The 23488-nt window shown below is 40.6% G+C and overlaps 1 protein-coding gene across 1 annotated transcript in view; it reads right to left on the bottom strand.

Moving 5' to 3' along the window:
- The window catches only part of HMCN2 (hemicentin 2), a 207712-nt gene that overhangs the window by 16809 nt on the left and 167415 nt on the right, over positions 1-23488 (bottom strand). Inside the window, exons 62-79 of the mRNA XM_063432432.1 lie at positions 22939-23070; positions 21218-21361; positions 19709-19868; positions 18592-18716; positions 15613-15796; positions 15312-15409; positions 14886-15164; positions 12887-13077; positions 12391-12472; positions 11923-12059; positions 11618-11759; positions 10684-10828; positions 10461-10588; positions 8615-8785; positions 7488-7658; positions 7023-7172; positions 4861-4998; positions 4598-4719 (exon numbers count right to left, since the gene is read on the bottom strand). Coding sequence (XP_063288502.1) covers positions 4598-4719; positions 4861-4998; positions 7023-7172; positions 7488-7658; positions 8615-8785; positions 10461-10588; positions 10684-10828; positions 11618-11759; positions 11923-12059; positions 12391-12472; positions 12887-13077; positions 14886-15164; positions 15312-15409; positions 15613-15796; positions 18592-18716; positions 19709-19868; positions 21218-21361; positions 22939-23070 — 2699 coding nt within the window. The remainder of the gene's footprint in view (positions 1-4597; positions 4720-4860; positions 4999-7022; positions 7173-7487; positions 7659-8614; positions 8786-10460; positions 10589-10683; positions 10829-11617; positions 11760-11922; positions 12060-12390; positions 12473-12886; positions 13078-14885; positions 15165-15311; positions 15410-15612; positions 15797-18591; positions 18717-19708; positions 19869-21217; positions 21362-22938; positions 23071-23488) is intronic.

Here is a 23488-nt window from a genome sequence, read left to right as displayed (position 1 = left end):
TATTTATTTATTTATTATTGCCATTTATATAGCGCCAACAGATTCCGTAGCGCTTTACAATATTATGAGAGGGGGATTTAACTATAAATAGGACAATTACAAATAAACTTACAGGAACAATAGGTTGAAGAGGACCCTGCTCAAACGAGCTTACATTCTATAGGAGGTGGGGTGTAAAACACATTAGGACAGGAATTTACAATCAAATAAGGTGGGCTGCCCTTTAGGAGAGGGCAAGAGACAGGTATGTGAGGTAAGGGTTAGTCTTGGAGGCCATAAGCTTTCCTAAAGAGATGGGTTTTAAGGCACTTCTTAAAAGATGCAAGACTAGGGGAGAGTCTGATGGCGGTAGGCAGGCTATTCCATAGGAAGGGAGCCGCCCGCGAGAAGTCCTGCAAGCGCGAGTTGGCCGTACGAGTGCGGACAACGGACAGGAGGTGGTCACGGGCAGAGCGGAGAGACCGAGAAGGGACATACCTATGGATCTGTGAGGAGATATAAGAGGGGCTAGAGTTGTTCAGTGCTTTATAGGTGTGAGTTAGTACCTTGAATTGACTCCTATAGCATACAGGAAGCCAATGTAAGGACTGGCAGAGGGGTGAGGTGTGAGAGAAACGACTAGAGAGGAAAATCAATCTAGCAGCAGCATTCATTACGGACTGTAAGGGTGCAGTACGGCTTTTGGGAAGACCAATCAGGAGAGGGTTACAATAATCCATGCGGGAAATTACTAGAGCATGGACAAGCTCCTTGGTAGTATCTGGTGCAAGAAAGGGGCGGATGCGGGCTATGTTTTTAAGATGGAATCTACAGGATTTGGCAACATGCTGGATGTGAGGCTCAAAGGTGAGACCAGAGTCAAGTATGACGCCAAGACAGCGTGCTTGCAAGGATGGACTGATGTTGGTACCACAAACTTGGAGGGAGAGCGAAAGAGGAGGATCAGTATTAGGAGGAGGAAAGACAAGGAGCTCAGTTTTTGAGAGATTGAGTTTCAGAAAGCGGGAGGACATCCAGTCAGAGATGGAAGAAAGGCAAGCAGTGACACGTTGCAGGACGGCAGGGGAGAGGTCCGGGGAGGAGAGATATAGCTGGGTGTCATCAGCGTACAGGTGGTAGTGAAATCCAAAAGAGGTAATAAGTTTGCCAAGAGAGGCAGTATAAAGGAGAAAATAGAAGGGGACCAAGGACGGAGCCTTGGGGAACTCCAACTGAGACAGGGCAAGGGGAGGAGGTATCATTAGAAAAGGAGACACTGAATGAGCGTTGGGAGAGATAAGAGGAAAACCATGAGAGGACAGAGTCACAGAGACCAAGCGATTGAAGAGTTTGAAGAAGGAGAGCATGATCAACGGTGTCAAAGGCCGCTGAGAGGTCAAGAAGAATTAGTATGGAGTAGTGGCCTTTGGATTTAGCTGCGATTAGGTCGTTAGTAACTTTGATAAGGGCAGTCTCTGTAGAGTGGAGAGGGCGGAAGCCAGATTGAAGGGGGTCAAGGAGAGAGTTGGAATTGAGGAAATGAGACACACGGGTAAAGACAAGTCTTTCCAGAAGCTTTGAGGAAAAAGGGAGCAGGGATATGGGACGGTAGTTAGAGGGGGTGGATGGGTCGAGGGATGGTTTTTTTAGTATAGGTACTACAGTGGCATGTTTAAGGTCAGCAGGGACGATGCCAGAAGAGAGCGAGCAGTTGAAGATGTGTGTTAGAGAAGGCACGAGACAAGTGGAGAGAGATCTAATAAGGTGAGATGGGACAGGATCGAGCGGGCAAGTTGTGGGGCGAGAGGAGCAAAGAAGAGCAGCCACCTCTTGGTCAGTAGCTGGGGAGAATGTCTGAAGGGTAGGAAAGGCATGATCTATGTGTGATTGAGAAACAGAAAGGCAAGGAGGGGAGAATTCTTTCCTTAGCTGTTCAATCTTGTCAGTGAAGTAACATGCAAAGTTATCAGCAGTAAGGTTAGTTTTGGGGGTGTCCACAGCAGGGCGAAGAAGAGAATTATAGGTGTGAAAGAGGCCTCTGGGGTTGCGGGAACATGAACTAATGAGAGCGGAAAAATAGGACTGTTTGGCAAGGGCAAGGGCTGCACTGTATGAACACAATATGAATCTATAATGGAGAAAGTCTGATTGTGTACGAGACTTCCTCCAGGAGCGTTCAGCACAACGGGAGCATCTTTGCAGGTAGCGCGTTGATTTCGTATGCCATGGTTGGGGGCGGGTCCTCCTCGAGGTGCTTGTTTGGAGTGGCGCTGCAGTGTTCAAGGCAGATGTAAGAGTAGAGTTATATATGGAGATGGCCTGTGAAGGACAGGAGAGGGAAGGGATGGACAGCAGTTGTGAATCAATGTCAGCTGACAACTGCTGGAGATCAAGAGAATTAAGGTCCCTCCTGAGTTGAGTTGAGTTTAGGCTGAGGTTTTTGGGTGAGGGGGTATGTGAGAGCAAATGATAAGAGGTGGTGATCAGAGAGTGGATATGGAGTGTTGCAGATATTAGATACTGTACATGCATAAGTGAAGATTAGGTCAAGGGTATTGCCAGCTACATGGGTGGGAGAATTTGCCCACTGCGATAGCCCGAGGGAGGAAGTAATTGAAAGTAGTTTAGTGGCTGCAGAGGTCAAAGGTGGGTTTATAGGAATATTGAAGTCCCCGAGAATTAGGGATGGAATGTTAGAAGAGAGGAAATAGGGTAGCCAGGCAGCAAAGTGGTCAAGGAAGAGAAGAGGGGAACCAGGGGGACGGTAAATAACAGCAATGTTAGCAGAGAAGGGTTTGAAAAGGCGAATTGAGTGTATTTCAAATGATGGGAAAGAGAGAGAAGGGGGGGTGGGAAGAGGTTTAAAAGAGCAGTGAGGGGAGAGGAGAAACCCAACACCACCACCTTTACATTCAGAGTTTCTTGGGTTGTGGGTAAGTTGGAGACCACCGAAGGCCAAAGATGCAGGGGTGGCAGTGTCAGAGGGGGAGAGCCAGGTTTCTGTTATGGCTAGTAAATCTATAGAACGAGAGATGAAGTCATGGACAGCAGTGGATTTAGTTATATTGCAAACAGAGCGTGCGTTCCAGAGGGCAGTATTGAAGGAGGATTTAGAGGAACATGAGATGGGTATGAGATTAGTGTGGATCCTTGGGTTAGTATGTGCTGGGTTTGTTGCGAGGGGGCCGGGGTTAGGAGAGACATCACCAGCAGCTAGGAGCAGAAGGATAGAAAGGAAGTGAAGGTGGGAGTAGGATTTGAAAGTTTTGTAGGAGGGTATGTATGTAGAGGATTTGGGAGGAGTTGGTGGAGATAGGCTGGAAAGGTATGTGTAGAGTGCATGGGATGAATAGAGAGGGGAGGGGAGTAAGGTGGAAGTAATAATTATGGTGTTGCTAGGGACAGGTGAGTGAAAGGATAGGGATAGTTTAGTGATGAGAGAAGTTAGTGTTAAAGTGAAAAATAGAAGGGAGAACATTAGAAAAAATGTTTATTATATAGATATGTAGATCATATATACAAACACACAAATATCAATGAGTGATTAAACCAATGTAAGGATGCAGTGTGTTAAATAAATTCAGGTGAGGAGAGGTTTAGTGATTTGATTGGTGTGTTAAGGAAACCAGCTGATGTGCACTATGTATAAGTAAGTTGTCGACCATGGGGTGGGATGGTGTGGGGAGGGTAGGGTGGGCAATCTTCCAGAGATGATACCTCTGCTCTGAAGATTCAGCAGGACTTCAGAGCAGAGGTATCATCTCTGGAAGATCTACTCAAGAATACCTGTATTACTGTTTCCTTTAAACTCTTATTTTAAAATTGTGTTCTACTCCATCTCCCTCCCTATACTATCACTACTTAATTGATACCTATATCTCCCATCCCGATCTTCTGTTTTTGTTTTGCTTAAAGCTGGTGTGATCATGTCATTTTATGTTCATTCTTTAAGACTTTTTGTTAATTGTTTGTTTACCTAGTGTTACCTCACTGATAATCTTGTAAATTTATGTTCATGGTTTATGACTTTCACCTATCTGATCCTTCCTATCTTTTTATCCCAAATGTTATCTCCTTTTAGTTTTTCATCTCTAATTAATTACCTCAATAGCCCCATGTCTCCCCACCCATAATAGTGTGTTTTATTTCTTTTTTTTTTCTAACCTCAGACCTTATATTTCAGACTGGGCCCCTTAAAACAGCATTAACACCCAGCACTCCCAAGACACTTCTGACAATGTCAGCCAAGCAGGCAGATCAGGGGCAGAACTAGCAGCAGACTTGGATAAAAGCAAGATTTTACTATATTTAGTGGAGAGCCAGGGGGGCTAGATTGTGTTTTTAACAATATAGGGTCAGAAATACATGTTTGTGTTCCTGACCCTATTGTGTTCCTTTAAATATTACATTGACTTTGAATTCTCACTTTAGTAATTAACCCTGAACTTTGGAAATGAACAGCATAACTTTAAAAGGGAGCAAATTTATCTCTGGTATTACTAGACTCCCATGGAGAAGAACCTGAGAGTAAATGAGAACCCTAGCACTAGATCTGGTTGAAGAAAAACAAAACAACAACCCCTTCAGCATGGTGTATAAATGACAGCATAAAATATACCTGGAGGATCACATCAGAAGAAATCACAGATTCTGGCACAAATCCATTGATGACAATATCAAACCACAGAGTTCCTTCTGTGTCTAGTCCCCGGGCAATGTGTGTGATTCGTAATAGCTCACCTGAAAGACAGTATGGTGTTTACAGATAACAATGACCTAAACAGTGGGTTTGGTAAGAGTCATTATTTAAGTTTGTGGTGAGATGGCAAGAATTCCCAGCGCATTTCACATCCATAGGAAACAAATTTGTATTTTTTTCACCTGTACCAAATTCCACCTGAGATTCTTTGCGGAAGACCCCTTTTGTTAATGAAAAACCATTTGTTGCATCATCTTGGGGAAAAGCCGCAGTCCAATACAGGGGAGCAATCACTGAAATGAGCACCTTCATAAAAGGTCCTACGGGGAAATGGAGAGAATGAGTGAATACAACGTTATGACATGGATTGTGTCTTGTTCTTTTCTAAGACAGAAAACATGTGACTAACACCCAACAGAATAAAGTCACCTGCCCTGCACCTCCTGACAGCCATGAAAGAATTAGCTTTTTTTCAAATAAAAGTTTTGCAAATGACAAAATTTAAAAACATGTCTAATTTCATAAATAAAACTACATTTTATGACTATAGCAACAAGCTTATCTGGATTGTTCTTGCTTGTTGACCAGATTCTAGATTTTTTTTGGATCAGTCCCTTCTGTTACTCCTCACATTATACAGGTGGCCCTGAACTTGCTTTTGATACTTGCCACAAACTCGTTAGTCCTGGATTTCTTTTCTTTGGATTGCAATGATGCCTAACTATAATGTCCTGTACTATCTTCAATACATTTTCCATGTGTTCTCTATAATATGGATTAGAGGTTAGCTATGTTGACCGCAATAAAGAATAATATTCTTGGTGACAACCACATTAAAGGGACACTATAGTCACCCAGATCACTTCAGCTCAATGAAGTGGTCTGGGTGCCAGGTACCTCAGGTTTTAACCCTTCAGATGTAAACATAGCAGTTTCAGAGAAACTGCTATGTTTACATTGCAGGGTTAATCCAATCTCTAGTGGCTGTCTTCCTTGCAGCTGCTAGAGGCGCATCTGCTTCGCTGCATGTGAATTTCGCATCCAGCGTGCAGAACGTCCATAGGAAAGCATTGACTGTTTGAATTGCCGCGCATGTGCATTCCGCTCCACTCGGGAGCTGATGCCACTCGGGAGCTGACGGGAGCTGAAAAATGTACATTTAGGGAAAACCTTACTTCGCATTGGTGTAAGCAGTATAACAACCACATATAATCAGGGGGATAGTGCATGTTCTGGCTGAGCTTGATGGGTCACTAAGAAGCACCACATATGTAGCTCACATACTGTGGATTTTCCCTACAGACACAATGCACAATTAATCATGAGAAAGGGAGGGTGCTTGAGGAATAATATATATCTGCAGAAGGTGTTTGTTTCTACTGAGTTCAATGACACAATGTAATTCACTAAGGGTGTTTGTACTATTTTATATATTTAGTTTCCTTTTAGGCTGCGTTGTGTCTTATTACATGAACCAGTACTGACTAGTCACATTGTCATGATTGAGAAACTCTAGACAGGGAATCTCCAATACTAAAAGGAAATAAATGTTTGATGCAGACACACCCTGAACAAGGAAACAATAAGAGTTTTCTTATTTAATAAGGTGTCAGATGATGTAATCACCATCGTATGTTGCAAACCATTTATTTATTTTTTTGTATGTTTTCAGAATGTTGCTTTTGGGTTCTCAGCATAACTAGCATGATGTGGCCATCTGGGTTATTCACTCCCAATGAATCATAGACAACTGAAAATGGAAGTAAACGTCTACGCCAAAAATTACATTTGGCTTTTTTAGTTTCAGTTTTGTAATTTCATCTGCCACTTGCTTACCCTGTCCCCCAGTTTATCCAAATCATTTTGTAGAGAAGGTGTATCATGTTCAGAGTATATAATCTAACCTAGTTTTGTGTGATCTGCAAATACCGACAATTTACTTTCAATGCCCACTTCAAGATCATTTATAAACAGATTAAAGAAAAGTGGACCCAGGTCAGAACCACGAAGCACTACACTTCGTACTTTTGTCTAATTTGGAAATTTTCCATTTACAAATGCTCTCTTATCTAAACCAAGTGATTTCAGCTTTAATAGTAACTTTTTGTGTGGAACTGTATAAAATGCCATAGCATTATCCAAGAAGATCCCATCTACTGGGTCCACTTGATCTATATTTTGACTAACTTCTTCATAGAACGCAATTAAGTTAATTTGGCATAACCTGTCTTTTATAAAACCATGTTGATTCCTACTTATGATATTGTTCAAAATTAATTCTTGAATATAATCCCTTAACAGCCCTTAAATATAATTGTCACAAAAAGAAAATGTTGACACCTACCCACTGTGGGTGGGATATTCTCAATGCTGCTGGTGATGTAGGTGGTGCGAGACAACGGGTCTTCGGTCATGTTGGCACTAAGCGAGGAGATCCCAAAATCCTTGTCATTAATTATTCCAATTAGACTTGCCCGTACGCGAGAAGGGAAAACTGGAGCACGATAAAACAAAAAAGAGAGAACATTTAAAATTATTGTCAAAAATAGTTGTTTATAAATAGTTTATTAAAGGCTTGACGGAGTTTTCAGTAGGAGCCAAGGAAGAGATAAATCCATATAAAACTATATAACATGCTCACAAAATGTTGGAGCTAGCAGAAAGAAATTTAGGAACCTGGATCACTATCTCCTTTATTATGGACACATCTAGACATTAACTGTAATACTGTATAGTAAGAGAACATTACAACAAATATGGGATGTATAGTAATATAAGTACTTGATGATCATCTTCCTGGAAATATTACCTTGACAGGGCAGCAGCTGACAAGGCTCTGTTTTCATGTCTTTTCCAGCACAGGCTTTTCCTCCATTCTGTGGTGGAGGAGAAAAGCAAGATCGGGTCCGCTGACGAACACCTTCCCCACAGGTAGCCGAACACAGAGACCAGCTCCCCCAATTTGTCCAAGCGCCATCCACTGTGAGCAGAGAGTGAATTGTAAGAGACACTAACTCCAGTGAGGGAATGAAACAGATAAGACCTAACTTATAATACAATAACAATCATACAAAACCATTTTATATAGAAGTTCACAGATTAGAGTCTCATCAGGAGGATATCGCTCCTTACGGGCCTCATGGTAGAACTTCATATCTGGAATTATATGAATTCCATGAGCCGAAAACAGAAGATATATGAACACTAAAACTTCATAGCTTGGCCATCGGTTAGTCCTCACTTCAGTATTAGCTTACATGTCATTACAGAGCGAACCTAAACCATTGCACATGAGAATGATTCCACCCAAAAGTGCAAGGGTCCTTGTCTAGGTTACTCTTTAAACCAAGGGAGATCCAAAGAAAATGCATACAAGTCAAAACAGAAGAAGGGGTTGCCTGCTCCCACTGTTCTAATGTGTCTGGATTCTATAAATGTCTCCATGACCTTGACAATGAAGTCAGATGACACATGTAACCATATCCTAACCACCCAGAACTTAATCTTACCATTGATTGCCACATAACCCTGAAATTAATTTAACATTCCCACTAACGATAATCTTAGGTTAGCAATGTTGTTGTAAATGGTGCCTTAACACAATATTGCTATGAGATTGACTTTGGAATTTAAACCACACTAATTCACAAGATTTTTCTTCTGTTCTATTTGAAAGAAGAGAGTCCATGTTTCTCTTGAAGGAAGAAAAATAAACCAGGTTTGTGATTCACTGCAACTTTTTCCTGGTCTATAAAATCCCACAGCTTAAAGTTGGCAAACAATGCTACTTTGTTGCCAGATATAATATTTAGCTTTATTCGGAAAATGATTAGAATTAATGTAGAGGTGTTTAGGACATCAGTTATGTCAGTGTCAGACATCATTGGCCTAATCATTAATTCCCAATCACAAGCAAGAGCTAAAAGTGTAGTATACCTGGGCAAGAAGGTAATTGGCATGACCTCACATCAATGTCTCTTCCCATACAGGGTCTGCCTCCATTAGCGGGAGGTGGATTGGTACACGTTCGAATCCTCTCTTGCACTCCCTGCCCGCAAGTCCTCGTGCAATGACTCCACTCTTGCCATTCAGAAAAGCCTCCATTAACTGTTAGGATGCAGAGGTCAGACAAGAACATTTGTACATGCTAATATTTTGTTTGTTTATATTAGCTACAGTGGTGCGGCATTGCCATTTTATTTTTTACTATAAGTATACTTTAGAAACTATTTGTTTAAGCGGGAAAACATCTGGATAATTCTCCAGCTTAACCAATTTTTCCTGCTAGGCTATTTCTACCTAAGAATTCTGATTCCCTCTAGCACACATACATGTTATATGCAAAATATATGACTAGAAACCCTCTTTTAGAAATTTATGTTTTTTTCACTTTTCTTTATTTTCCTCCACCCACAACTTTAAGACTATAAAAATAAATTATAAAAACAGTAGTGTCACCCTTTACAATAAAAAAATAACCTTTATTTCAGGAGGTAACTACTACCACCAGCTATCCGAAGGTGTCCCATTATTTAAAGGGACACTATAGTCACCAAAACAACTTTAGCTTAATGAAGCAGTTTTGGTGTATAGAACATGCCCCTGCAGCCTCACTGTTCAATTCTCTGCCATTTAGGAGGTAAATAATTTTGTTTATGAATGCTAGTCACACCCCCCTGCATGTGACTTGCACCGCCTTCTTAAACACTTCCTATAAGAGTCATCTAAAGTTTAGCCTTTCTATATTACAAGTTCTGTTTAATTTAGTTTTCCTTATCCCCTGCTATGTTAATAGCTTGCTAGACCCTGCAAGAGCCTCCTGTATGTGATTAAAGTTCAATTTACAGAGCAAGAGATAAAATTGTTTAAAGGATCACTATAGTGTCAGGAAAACAAACCCGTTTTCCTGACACTATGTCATCCTTGGGGGACCCTCACCCTCAGGGTCCCCCTCCCGTGGCGCTGACGGGGTTAAAACCCCTTCAGCAGCTTTGCTTAATCCAGTGCCGGGCACCTCTCCTCCCCAGCCGACGTCAGCTCCCGAGTGGAGCGGAATGCGCATGCACGGCAAGAGCCGCGCGCGCATTCTAACAGTCCATAGGAAAGCATTTCTCAATGCTTTCCTATAGACGTTCTGCACGCTGGATGCGAATTTTGCATCCAGCGTCGCAGAAGCGCCTCTAGTGGCTGTCAGGAAGACAGTCACTAGAGGTTGGATTAACCCTGCTATGTAAACATGTAAAGGGTTAAAACCGGAGGCAGAGGGACCTGGCACCTAGACCACTTAATTGAGCTGAAGTGGTCTGGGTGACTCTAGTGTCCCTTTAAGGTAAATGACATCTGATTGAAAGTGAAACCAGTTATTTTTTTCCATTCAGGCTGTGTCAATCATAGCCAGGGGAGGTGTGGCTAGGGCTGCATAAACAGAAACAAAGTGATTTAACTCCTAAATGGCAGTGAATTGAGCAGTGAAACATGTGAGGCAAGATCTATATACTTAAACTGCTTCATTAAGCTAAAGTTGTTTAGGTGACTATAGTGTTCCTTTAACTCTGTCATGTAATGCACAGTATGGCTGATAAAAGCTCATAATAAGAGAAGTCATTTTTGTTACCATACTACTTACTCTCATCTACAAATCAAGAACCTGCACATTTTCCTTTTGTTTTCCTTTTGGAGAGACCAGCTGTCTAATTCTTTTTTTTTTTTCCAGTATGACATATTGTAATTTGCTGGTGTGCATTAGCATTTAGCACCAGAGGAAAAAAAAAACCCTTCTTACCAAAAACTCTCAGCTCAATGCCACGTCTAGCCAATCCTGCCGAATTGGAGACTGCGCAGAGATAATACCCAGAATCCTGCAGGAGTGCTTGAGGTATACGCAGGGAACCATCTGTGAGAAACTCCAATCTGGAGTAGAAAGTTAGATGATCAGTTGGCAATTCTGTGCATATCGGGGATTTGCTTTACAAATGGAGACCTGCAGAAAGCAGATATTTCTTTACCTGGCCATTTCTACAGACAGCGGGATTCCATCCTTTCTCCATGTTACAGTGGGTGTAGGGATTCCCTCCATTCTACAAGATAACACAGCCGTCTGATTAACAGACGCGCTTACAACCGAAGGCCCCGGGTGAATCATTGGCGCAACTAGAAGAACAAAATTAGGAGTAAGGGAGCAGCCTTGACAATGCAGGAGAGAACAGACAATGACTGAAAACAATAGGAGAACAAGCAGTTAAAATGTCTACTTATTATACACTGTATAGGTGCCATCTGTCCCTTTGTTTCCGGGACAGTCTTACTTTTGAGCCTCCTGCCCAGCAATAACAGGTATCAAGCCTGTCCTGTGTTCTGAAATTAGCCTCTTAATTCAGTTTTAATTTTGGTTATATTAAATAGTACAGATTGCAAACTGAACTGCATGAGCGACAAGTGAGTTGTTTCACTGAGTGCTACAGAGATAGCAAGCTAAGTCTAAGCAAACAATTAGCAACGGCTTAATTAGTCACTCTCGATCAGGCATAGGCAACCATCGGCACTGCAGATGTTTTGGACTACACCGTTTATGGGGGATGTAGTCCACAACATCTGGAGTGCCAAAGGTTGCCTATCCCTGCTCTAGATGCTGTATGCTATGTTTTGGGATATATTTCTCATAATGTCCTCTGACATTCCCTCTCTGCTAGGTTTCCCATGATGCTTCAACAGCCATGTTTTAGTAAATAGAACCCCTGCTCTGGCCTACACAGCTTGCAGCCTAAAATACAGTTACCATGATACCTAGCCAGATGTTATCTACCTGAGCATGAGCTGGAGTATTTCATGTTTACAAACTCCATTATATATGGCACAAAACTGAAAAGGGTCAGTTTATTTTATTTGGGGGTGGAGAAGGAGAAAAAGGGACTGTGGATTGAAGGGCCTTTTTGTACTCACTTTGCATTTCCACAATGAAGTGCAGACTAGCTTTGCCTGCAGGGTTGGTGGCTATACAGGTATATTCACCACTATCGGATGCCCTAATGTTGTAAATCTGCACAAACCGACCCTTGGACAAAATCTGCACCCGTCCGTCCGTCTGTCATGGAGGGAGCAAGATTGAAGACACAATTAGAGACAAAATAATTAGGAGGTTGGGGAGCGGAAATAATTTTAACTAAAGGGGAAATCTTCAGGTTTTTTTTATGTGGAGAAATACAAAATGAATTGCTTTATCTAAAAATATGTAGTTGTTTCATTACCTGTAGGGGAGAGTCTCCTCGGAACCAAAGAATAGTAGGGGCAGGATCGGCCTCCACCCTACATTCCAGCACCAGCTGACCTCCGACGGATACTGAGAGGGAACGGGGCTCACTGGGTCCAATAACACTGGGGGGAACTGAAGAAGGAAGATTCAATTTATTAGAATGATCAAATGAAAACACTATAACTGGTTAAATACAGAGGCGCCTTATTTATTTTCAGAAAAAAACAAGGGCTTTAAAATTAACTCTGTTAAGGAGAGGTAGAGAAGGGGTTGTAATTTCCAAAAATATTCATTTAATCCATACACATTGCATGGCTACAAATGTTATTCTTATTCTTCATTAAAACCAGTTAAGTGTTATGTCCAAAATTAGCAAAAATCAAAGGTTTGTGGGTTGAATTCTACAACTGAAGAAGATCATTTGATCTTATAGAAGAATACAAAACCAAGAGAAAAAATTCACCTTTCATCCGCACCCATGTGGCCCTTGAGTCTCTTCCGGCATTGTTGGTTGCCAAACAAACATAGATACCTCCATCCTCTGCCTAGGGTAAGTCAATAAGACACAATGTAATCATCTTATAGTGAGAAAGAGCAAAATAAAGCTATTCCAGTTAAACTATGCCCAAGCCTTCTCTACCAGCTCCAGCACATCATTATTAACACTGTCAGAATCATAATTAATGTTTCTGAAAGATTCCCCTTATTTCCACTTTGAACTTGGCTGAACATCCTACTGCTGTGCCCAATTCTCTGCTTGACTGCACCATAAATCCATTAACTGGTAGTTTCCAGAGCCTTTAGTGTGTTTCCTCCTTGTTAGCTGATTAGGGTTGACAGCTTACAGCAGTGGGTAGGATGTTACTTGTGCCAAAATGTAGTCGTGACTCTCACCTGCCAGCTCTCCTGCCAAGGAGGGTAAGACAAAACAGATGCAGCTTTGAGGTCAGTCGACATACCTTTACTCTCTCAATCCTGAGGACAGTCCCGTTTCTAGAGAGCAGGGCAGGTCTGGATAAGGGTCGTCCGTCCTTCTCCCATGTGATGTCTGGAATAGGGACACCAGCAGCATTGCACTGCAACTCTAGCTGTCCATCAGGAAGAACCGAGACTTCTGCTGGTATAGCTGGGCCTTCGATTTGTGGAGGTTCTAGAACACAGAAACAGAGTTTGCTACCAATAGAACTGTCAATTATTTTTGGAAATAATAACTAGTTTAGAGTAAATCAATCAGCTAAAAAAATACATTAGATTAAGCAATAGATCACAGAACTGCCTCCCCATGCTGTGTTATTTTTTGTATTTTTTTTATCCCCTTAAGGACCAAACTTCTGGAATAAAAGGGAATCCTGACATTTCACACGTCATGTGTCCTTAAGGGGTTAAACAGATCCTGCAGTTTCTAAAACACTGTTAATGACACATTTTAACATCCATTATCTTTACATATTGTTTAGAACAAGTCCTCCAAACTGTGGTTCTAAAGTTATTCTTTTACAAGAACTCCCATGTTTCACTCCCAGATATAAGTTTGCAGAGCATTGCGGGAACTGTAGTCCAGTAATATCTGGAGGACCCAGATACTGGACTCAGAACACAATATTCCCATTCAAGATCATTATTGTCTGCTTTAGTGGCTGGTCATTTTTTATCATCAGAAGTTTTAACCCGTAAAGCAGCAGCAGTGTATCCTATAATCCTTGTAGATAACAGAGATGCTGTGGATTGCAACTCTCATCACTCCTGGCTTTAATGAAGGCACTCTGTAACTAACATGGATAGTCACCCCGCCCTACATAGACAAGAAGGCCCTAAGCCTAATTATCCTCTAACCCCAACAAATCCTAACAGGGTTATTTACTAAAGAGAGAATTAAAAGTTAATTTCAAATTCAAGGCCAGAGTAGCTGAACTGAAAGCACAACAGGCTTATTAGGGTTATTCACTAGAGTGAGAATTCAAAGCAAATTTAAAATGTAAGGCCAAAGTTGCTGATTTAGAGAATGTTTCCAATTCAGCTACTTTGGTCCTAAATTTTAAATTCACTTTGAATTCACCTGGAATCTCACATTACTGAATAACCCTGCATGCATCTCACAACTTAACAGAAATATTGAAACCTTTAATCGGTGTTTAGCTCATCCATGTTTCTTACTAATTCATGTACACCTTATAACCCTTTAATAAAAATGTTCTTTATTCTATCTCTCTTTGTTTCTCCACTGGTTTTCTTGTTTCTGTCTTTGCTTACAGACATAACTTGTTCATTGCTCAGTTATAGTGAGCTGCTATTTACCACCTTTCTGGAAAACATCTTAACAGGGAATATGTTTAGATACACTTCACTATGGGAAAAACAATTCTGCATATGAAGACTTAGCCCCATTCGGCACCACGCTGTCTGTGATGATGCAAAATGTGTAGATTTGAGCATCTAAGGTCTTTTGTACCAGGTGCCTCCAGTGGCTGTCTGTTTTCACTAGCGGCAATATTTTACATTGTGCAAGAAAAGGGATGAGATTATATAAACCAAAACCACTATGTTAAGACGTGTTGATTTTAATGCTTAGGTGTGTGTTTAGTGAAATATCCAGTTTAAAAGCATTGGCCAAGATGTTCAATACAATACTAGAAATATCCATGTAAGCCGAGCACACACGGTATGGCATGATGTAGTGATAGATATGACTTGTTCAATTTCAGGTTAAACATGTGTTAAATTCAGATTGAAGGAGTCACCTGCAGTCATGGAAGGGATTATGCACGAATAACCGCATTAACTCATTATCACACATACAGGAGAAACGTTTATCTTGCACACGCAATCCACATGGATTAAGCAATGATGTCCCTTAGTCAAGTATCAATGGAGCAGATCTCCAGAAACTGTACCCACTAAGTTTGCAAACCAGGCCTGTGAGTTCTACAATGTCTTATGATTCATATGGTAGGAACATACCGAGAACCGAGAGACGGAAGTGCTTGCTGACTCTCCCAGCTGTGCTCTGAGCTACACAGGAGTAAAGACCAGAATCCGCAGCATGGACAGACTCCAGGTAAAGTCGGCTTCCTAAGCCATTGGGCAGCATGTTACTCTGCAGGTTTAGCGGCTCTCCATCTTTCTCCCAGGATAGTGAGGGCAGTGGGGTCCCATGGGCTTCACAGGTAAAGGTCACTGATGCTCCTTTGAGGGCTGTCACCTCCTCTGTGCTCTCAGATCTCTCCACCACTGGAAGACCTACAAAGAGGAACCTCACATATTTAGTCAGCCAATGTAAGGTGCAGCAAGATTATCAAAGACCTCTTCATTTCCTATCTGCATTTTCTATATATGTACACCATATCCCTGTGCCCAGCCCTGCTGGTGCTGTGGTCTGGTACATACTTTCAACATGCAAGATGTAGCTCTTCTCTGCAATCCCGGCCTGGCTCGTTGCCACACAAGTGTACGTTCCTGAATCTGAAGCTTGTAACTGGGATATACTAGAAGAGAACAACAGGATAAAAAAAAAAGGGTGCAAATCGTTAGAGTCATTAGATTAGCGGAGGTCATAGCCATGTAGTGGGACCGCTTTGTAAATAAAAGCAATTGTTAAGTTATTTTAAAACATTTGTGAGATCGCATCACAGAAGCTGAAAAAACGCGACACGTCTCATAGAAAATCATATTTATCAATGTCACTTACCGGAGAATGCGCCCTCCAGAGGAAACCCTGATAAGGCGCGAGGTAGGAAGTTGAATGCCGTTCTTCAGCCAGGTAAGTTGCATGGGAAGAGAGCCACTGGCATGGCACTCCAAGGTCACTTGCCCCCCTGGGACACTGCTGAGGGTCTCCGAAACATTAGAACTTGATTCAAACACAGGAGGAACTGGGGATTGAAGCATATAGAGTGTAACTTTTTTCAAAGCCAAAGTTTGAACTATTCTTGGTGTAAGTAGATCACAGAGAATAAGCAACATCAATGCTTACACGTATCCAAGCACAGACACATAACTTACTATTATTTAAAGGGACACTGTAGTCACCAAAACAACTTTAGCTTAATGAAGCAGTTTTGGTGTACAGATCATGCCCCTGCAAAGTCTCACTGCTTGATTCTCTGCCATTTAGCAGTTAAATCACTTTGTTAATGCAGCCCTGGTAACACCTCCCTGCAAGGAACTGAGCAGCCCTCTAAACGCTTCCTGTAAAGTGAAAATTAATGTTCACATTTCCTTTATTGCAAATTTTGATTCATTTAGAATTTCTTATCGCCTGCTCTGTTAATAGCCTGCTAGATCATGTTACAGTTCAATTTACATGGCAGGAGATAGAATTTAGAACAAGTAAGTTACATCTGATTGAAAATGAAACCTTTTTTTTTCATGCAAACTGTTTTGAGTCACAGGCAGGGGAGGTGTGACTAGGGCTGCATAAACAGAAACAAAAGTGATTTAACTCCTAAATAGCAAATAATTAAGCAGTGAAACTTCAGATGAATGATCTATACACCAAAACTGCATCATTCTTGAATTGTCCCTACATTCAACTAATATGTGTTTATAAGTTCTGAAAAATAAAATATAGAATCCACATCACTGTATTTAGTTCTATCCTGGAAAACAATGCCCCCATCCTTGCTCTCTGTCAATCACAGTTATAAGCCCTGCAATTTTCTGTCATTTAACACAGTATGTGAAGGAAGAGAAACGGAAACGTCACATGATAAATCATGCATTAACCCCTTAAGGACAGACGACGGATATATTCCGACATGATTCCCTTTTATTCCAGAAGTTGTGTCATTAAGGGGTTAAAGAAACAGTTAACTCAATTTATAGGTGATTGCCAATGTGTATTCAATGGTGTATTTTTCAGAGAAGTGACAGTTCCCCTTTTATTGTCCTTGCTCCTTATTTAAGGTGCTTACATTTTTTGAGAATTTTATACTAAACTGGAATTAGTTTGTTCCTGGCCATAAAAAAATAAAATAAAATAAAATAAACAACTTCTACAAAGAAAGTCAAATCTTTCTTAGATGGTAACTGACCAAAGTGCCAGTAAATTTATAGCATTAAATCCTCTTCACCTACTTTTCCTGAATGTCAAATGTTTTTTGTCAGAATTGTTTGTCTCTGTTCTTTGTGTTGTGCAATTCTGCTGAATATGGTGGCACTATAAAAATAGTTGTACTTGGGGGTACTTTTTTAAAAAAAAATTAACATGAGTATTTGAAGGCCATTCTTTAAATATTTATTATTACAATGTGTTTGTTACTATATTAATTAAGGGATAGGTGGCTACGGACCTTCAAAGCTTCTCATTCCTAGAGGACAATTTGGCCATTGGACAGGAAGGCTAGAGCTAGTGTCAGGTTTGCAACTGTTCCTTATTTAATTTCTTTTTAATTATTCTTTTTTTTCTTTTGGGTATTATTTGTATTCAAGAGATCCATCCGAGGGTACTTGAGATGATGGCTTTTCCCAGCCAGATTCATTAATATAACTTGTTTGTGTTTCCTCCTATTGAGAGAGGTCACCTGATCAAATTGCTCATTTAAATTCTCAGCACCTGTTTTTTCTCCCAGGAGACTGGTTAAAAATTCCCTTTTCACGTCTATTTCCTAATGTTTGATTGCTCTTTTTCCCAGCACTTAAAATGCAGTTTCCTTTTGTTTTTGTGTTATTGTTGTGCTTATATTTGTGTTTCTGTTCCAGATTTGTGTATTTAAGTTCCTGAATTCTACTTTGCAGAATGCCATCCAAAGCTTTAGAATTTGCAGATTGCAGATGAATCCCAAATTCTCGACAAGACATTCAGGGGCCCTGCTATGTTTTTCTCCTGGTTGTCTCTGCATCATATTATGAATGTATCCTATTATGAACGGACCTCTGCAACATGCTCCATTTACAGAGCTATCTGAACACAGGGGCATGGGTAATGCTGGCTCCTTCATTAGACCACTGCCTGCGTCTTGGGCTACTATACACAAGGCAAGTGGGTATGGATCGATGATAGTCTTATTCTAAACTTTGGTAAATGTGTTGTATCTAAAAACCCTTGTCTTTCCCAGGTTTAAGAGCTATTTTTGAAAACAACTGGTGATCCATTCTTGATTATTCCTTTTAACATTTTTAAATGGTTTGAGGGCAAAGCAACTTTAACTTGTTCCATTTATAAATGGTTAGTTGAAGGCAAAGGAACTTCAATTTGTTCCACCAGTTTTCCATTCGATAAAAAAAAGTGCACACGCATGGCAGGATGACAGGTTGCTCATATAATGCGTTATTTCATAACCAGTACAACCCAAGCACCTTTCAACATGCAACTGCATTGCCCTTTATAACATCCCTCCTCAGTAGGGAGATTGTGAGGACTGTTAGAAAACATGACTAAATCATGTGATTTCACATGACTGTGATGTATTTATTTAATGTCTACTTATAAATTTTGATGAATACTGATCTAAACCAAAAACATCTTGAAAGTTGGTCAGAGGGAAGCAAAGCATCAGGGGAGATGTAGTTCACAACATCTGGAGTACCAAAGGTTGCATACGTATTAAAGTTTGTTTCTAAGACACTAGTATTTGCAATTTAGAAATACTTAATTATAATTAACATGATTAATTTAAAAAAAGAAATGTTCAAAAAAAAATACCAGAGCTTTTTCATTTCTACCTACCCAAAATGTTCAAAACAAATACTTTGGTGTCTTCTCCAGCGCCGTTACGTGCTATACAGGTATATCGTCCAGAGTCAGAATCTTGCACTGGCTTTAATAGTAACATACTTCCATCTGGAGAGATTCTGATGGGAAGAGAGGGTTCAATTAAACATTGACATCATGTATTTGTGATAAGGCACTGATTGCAGAGTAGAGAACAGAGCTCATATTGGGGTTATATAGATGATATATAGCTTCAGAAGCCGGATGCCGATGCTGACAGCCATTAACTTATTGAAAGCATCAGCTGGGCACTTCAAGCCCATGAATGACCTTCTGCACATAGAAATATACACAGAATTGACATTAGTCAGTCCAAAACGTATATTCCATTCCGGCTAATGACTCCCCAATGACTCTGTGTGAGGTGGAACACCTCCAGCAGCAACGGGGTTAAACTATGCATGTGCAGCATTTCTGGTGCTTGGACTAACCCTTTAACATCCCACTAAATAAGATAAACTGTATGTCCATCTTTTGGCTGCATAACCTAGCTGAGAGTGATAGGAGGTTTTGCTATTTGCGTCTCTTTATTCCTATACTCCTTACTGTACCTTCCACCAATTCATTTCTCCATTCCATCTTGTTCTGTTTTTTTGGGTCACAAATAAGTCGTTTCCAATGTGCAAAAGTGTGGCGGGTTTTTGTGACAATTAAGCAGCTTTGCTCTGTGCGTTTGTTTAAAATAGTCCTTTAAAATTAGGAATGCTGTTTGTCTTGTTTTGTGCATGGTAAGATCATCAGAGAAAAAAAAAAAAAAAGAGGAAAAAACTATTGGGGAAAGGTGGATTTTTCTATTGTATTACACACAAGGCAAAAACATTATGACACCAATGTATAAGAGTACACTAAAACCAGTTACATCAATAAGGTAAGATTCTGTTGTATTGTTACCTTTTTTTAAATGTACTGTATACAGCACATGGGTAAGGGAAGCAATGCACTGCTTAGTGAATAAGCGCTAGCCTTAAAATACAAATTTGTGGCTTGTAATTCCATACCAGTCTAGCCAATATCACCCAGGGCTCTCCCTGTATAGTTGAGCTTTCATCCCTATAACCGTAGAAGTTCTTACTGAATATTTTCATTTAGGATCAATTCCAGAGGTTTTCCATCCTTGAGCCACAAAATTTGGGGGGCTGGTGTGCCCTCCGCTTTACACTCCAGAGAAACTTCTCGCTTTTCCTGTATAATGCGTTCACTGGGTATCTCTGAACCAAGGATCCTGGGAGCCACTAGTCAAAAATGGACAATGAAACCAGGTAAATATGTATTTAGGAAAGGAAAATCACGAAAACATGCATCACATTATGACAAAACAGTGATCTCATGCATATTTAAATTTAAAGAATATTTGTTTTTCATCTATTTGTTCATTCTTTCACACAACTGATATGAAGTTTAGAAACTATATGGTATTCATTTTCTTGCAATACTTTAGAGTTCTATGGAAGATTACTGTAGAATGACAAATAGGACAAAAAATAGAATTTTTGGGAAGGCAAAATTCCCAGAATGTCATCATAGTGTAAACACCCTCAAGGTTAGTGACTAATGTGTGAAATGTCAGTAATTCACAGTGAATTTCAAATTTTAGGCCAAAATAGCTAAACAGAAACCAAATCGGAAGCTTTGCTAATATAATTTCCATTGATGTAACAATTTAAAGGGACACTATAGTCACCAGAACAAATACAGCGTATTTGTTCTGGTGAGTATAAATAGTTCCCTTCAGGCATTTTCATGTAAACACTGCCTTTTCAGAGAAAATGCAGTGTTTACATTGCCCCTAGGGACACCTCCAAGTGGCCACGCCTTAGATGGCCACTGGAGGGGCTTCCTGGCTCAGGGCTGCACAGTAAGCAGCCCTGCCATTCAGCGTCCCCATGCTCTGCATGGCGACGCAGAATGTTTTTTACACTTTTTTTATTGATTTTTTGATTCAATGCATCTCTATGATGAGGTCCTGATTGGCCAAAACAACATTTGGCCCCGCCCCCATGCCACCTTTAGCCAATCCAATGCTTTGCCATAGGGAAAGCATTGGATTTGGCTAAAATCGGATTAGCTGCCATTTTGATGACGTCACAAAGGGGGCGGAGTCAGCACTGGCAGCCCCACATGGCGCTGGAAATAAGGCGAGTTTTAAACTTTTATAGGGGGGCTGAGGGGGGACAAGCCACCTAAACGGTGGGTTTAGCACTATAGGGTCAGAAATACATGTTTGTGTTCCTGACCCTATAGTGATCCTTTAATCCAAAATGACACAAAGCTGTGTGTATAGCTTGTTGGAGGTGAAGGGGTTAACATGTGCAAGGGGTTTCAAATGATTTGGTTCTGCCTCCTTTATGACCATGAGAATTCATCCTTCAGTTACGGCCTGAGTTATTATAAGAGTGAATGGTTGGGAATTCAATGCAAATTCAAAGTAAATGTGGGTGAGAATATATCTAAATTGGAAACATTCTAAGCTATTCTGCGTTCAATCCAAATGTCAGTGTAATTTTGAAAACTCACTTTAAATGCACTTTAAAGTTCGAACAATACACATTTTAGTGCATAGCTGTGCGTGAATCTGATTTACCTTGTACCAGCAGGAGAAAATGTTTGCGCGCCTCAGACAGATGATTTTGCGCTACACAGGTGTACTGTCCAGCGTGCGACACCTGTACTCTGTTGATCTGCAGTCGGCTGCCCCTTGCGATCACACCCCACTCAGTGGCACGCTCTGAAAAACAAGGTTTGTTCTTTTAAAAAGTGAGTATTAACAAAGTGACAATGGATTTAAAAATAAAGGCCACAATATATACAAAGGACATGGGAAAACTAGTCAATACAGTTATTTAACCCCTTAAGGACACATGACGTGTGTGACATGTCATGATTCCCTTTTATTCCAGAAGATTGGTCCTTAAGGGGTTAAAGGGGCACTCCAGGCCCTTAAAGCACTTTAGCTTTTAACTGCACTGGGAAGTCTATGATTGGACAGCCACAACAAGTCTGGGCGGAGTAAGAAGGGGAGATCTTGCAAAGGCTGTAGACAATAGTTCTGCTTTTAAGATATACACCCAATGAAAAAAACGCATAGCTAAATCAATGCAAGTTTTCAATTGGAGTATATCTACTAAAAAGTGAGTTTAAAATATATATATATATATATATCTCAAAGTTCCTTGCACTGCAGGCTTAAATTGTAATTTAGCTTACATGCTGGGTGCTGGATCCGGGTCATACGTATACAGAAAATGCAAGAGATGGTCCGCACTGCCAGGCTCCGTTTAAAATATAACCTTTATTTTCAAATCAACAATAAAAAATAGATGCCAATGGTCAACGTTTCAGTCCCTGATCGGGACCATCTCTTGCATTTTATATATATATATATATATATATATATATATATATATATATATATATTGTATTTGGGAGGGGGATTGTCCCTTTAAGGCCTCAGCTTTCAACTCTCTGTGTAGTGAATAAAACCCACACTTGCTAATGGAGTTTGCTTGCAGAAAAAAATAATCTAATTCACTTTTAAATGGACACTATAGTCACCAGCTTAATGTAGTTGTTCTGGTGAGTCAGTCCCTGCAAGCTTTCTGCAGAGAAAGGGCAGTGTTTACATTACAACCTAGGAACACCTCAACTGGCCACTCCTCAGATGGCTACTAGAGGTGCTTCCTGGGGCAGTGCTGCACACTGTGCAGAACTGACAGCCAGTGTCTCCACCCTCTGCATGGAGACACTGAACTTTCCTCACAGAGATTCATTGATTCAATTCATCTCTATGTGGAGATGCTGATTGGCCAGGGCTGTGTTTGACTTGTGCTAGCACTGCCCCTGATCTGCCTCCTTGACAAGCTCAGCCAATCCAATGCTTTTCAATGGGAAAGCATTATGATTGGCTCAGATTATCACTTCTAATGATGTCAGCCAAGCAGGTAGATCAGGGGCAGAGCCAGCAGTAGCAGACTGGAATAGAAGTAAGGTTTTACTATATTTAGAGGGCAAGCGGGGGCCAGGAGGGCTATCTAGTGTTCCTTTAAATACTCAAGGTGTGTATTCACTAAACAGGGAATAGTTTAGCATTAACAATAAAAAAAATCATGTTTTAAGCCAAAGTAACTGAAAAGGTTAAAGCAAAAAGGTGGCAGTTTGCAATCCCTCACCAATAAATAAGTGAATAATCCTTTGTTGCTCATACCTGTATATTCTAGTATACCATGTGACAAGAATGCTATTAAAAAATCCAAACCAGTAACACTTGATACAACTCTATGGGTGCCTGCATGGGTACTGCTTTACCTAGAACTTCTCCATCTTTCAGCCAAGTTACTTTGGGAGTCGGAGAGCCTTCAACCTCACAGGAAAGGACTATGGAATTCCCAAGTATCAGCTGTATAGTCTCGTTTTGCGGATGGGCGATGGATGCAGGGACTTATGGAAGAAAAAAATTAAATGTTACGTAAGGTCACACAAATATTACGCTGCTGATCCAAACTCAGAAATGCACATCATCTGGAGATAGCTTGTAAATTAAAGGGACATTCCAGGCATGTAAACAGCAAGAATGCCTCTGATAACACATCACGCGGGAGGGATCACTGCAACATTCTAAATGCATGGATTTTTCAAACAAAAACAACTCGTACATGAGACATTGTTTCTCAGGTCCAAGAATAAGGTAAGAGAACTGAAGATGAAAATAAAGTTTTCTTTTCCTGTAAGCATATGCATCTCTGGGATTTACAGAGCTATACTTTCCTACAAGTCTTTTATGGAACTGTGTTCAGCAAGCAACACATGCAAATGAAAACTATTGAATGAGAGGTTGGTGGCTTGCTGCACATATCCT

This window comes from Pelobates fuscus, chromosome 9 (genome assembly GCF_036172605.1).
Source record: "Pelobates fuscus isolate aPelFus1 chromosome 9, aPelFus1.pri, whole genome shotgun sequence".
In the NCBI taxonomy this organism is placed as follows: Eukaryota; Metazoa; Chordata; class Amphibia; order Anura; family Pelobatidae; genus Pelobates; species Pelobates fuscus.
The sequence above is the reverse complement of the archived record's forward strand: the minus strand, read 5'-3'. Positions and strand labels throughout refer to the sequence as shown.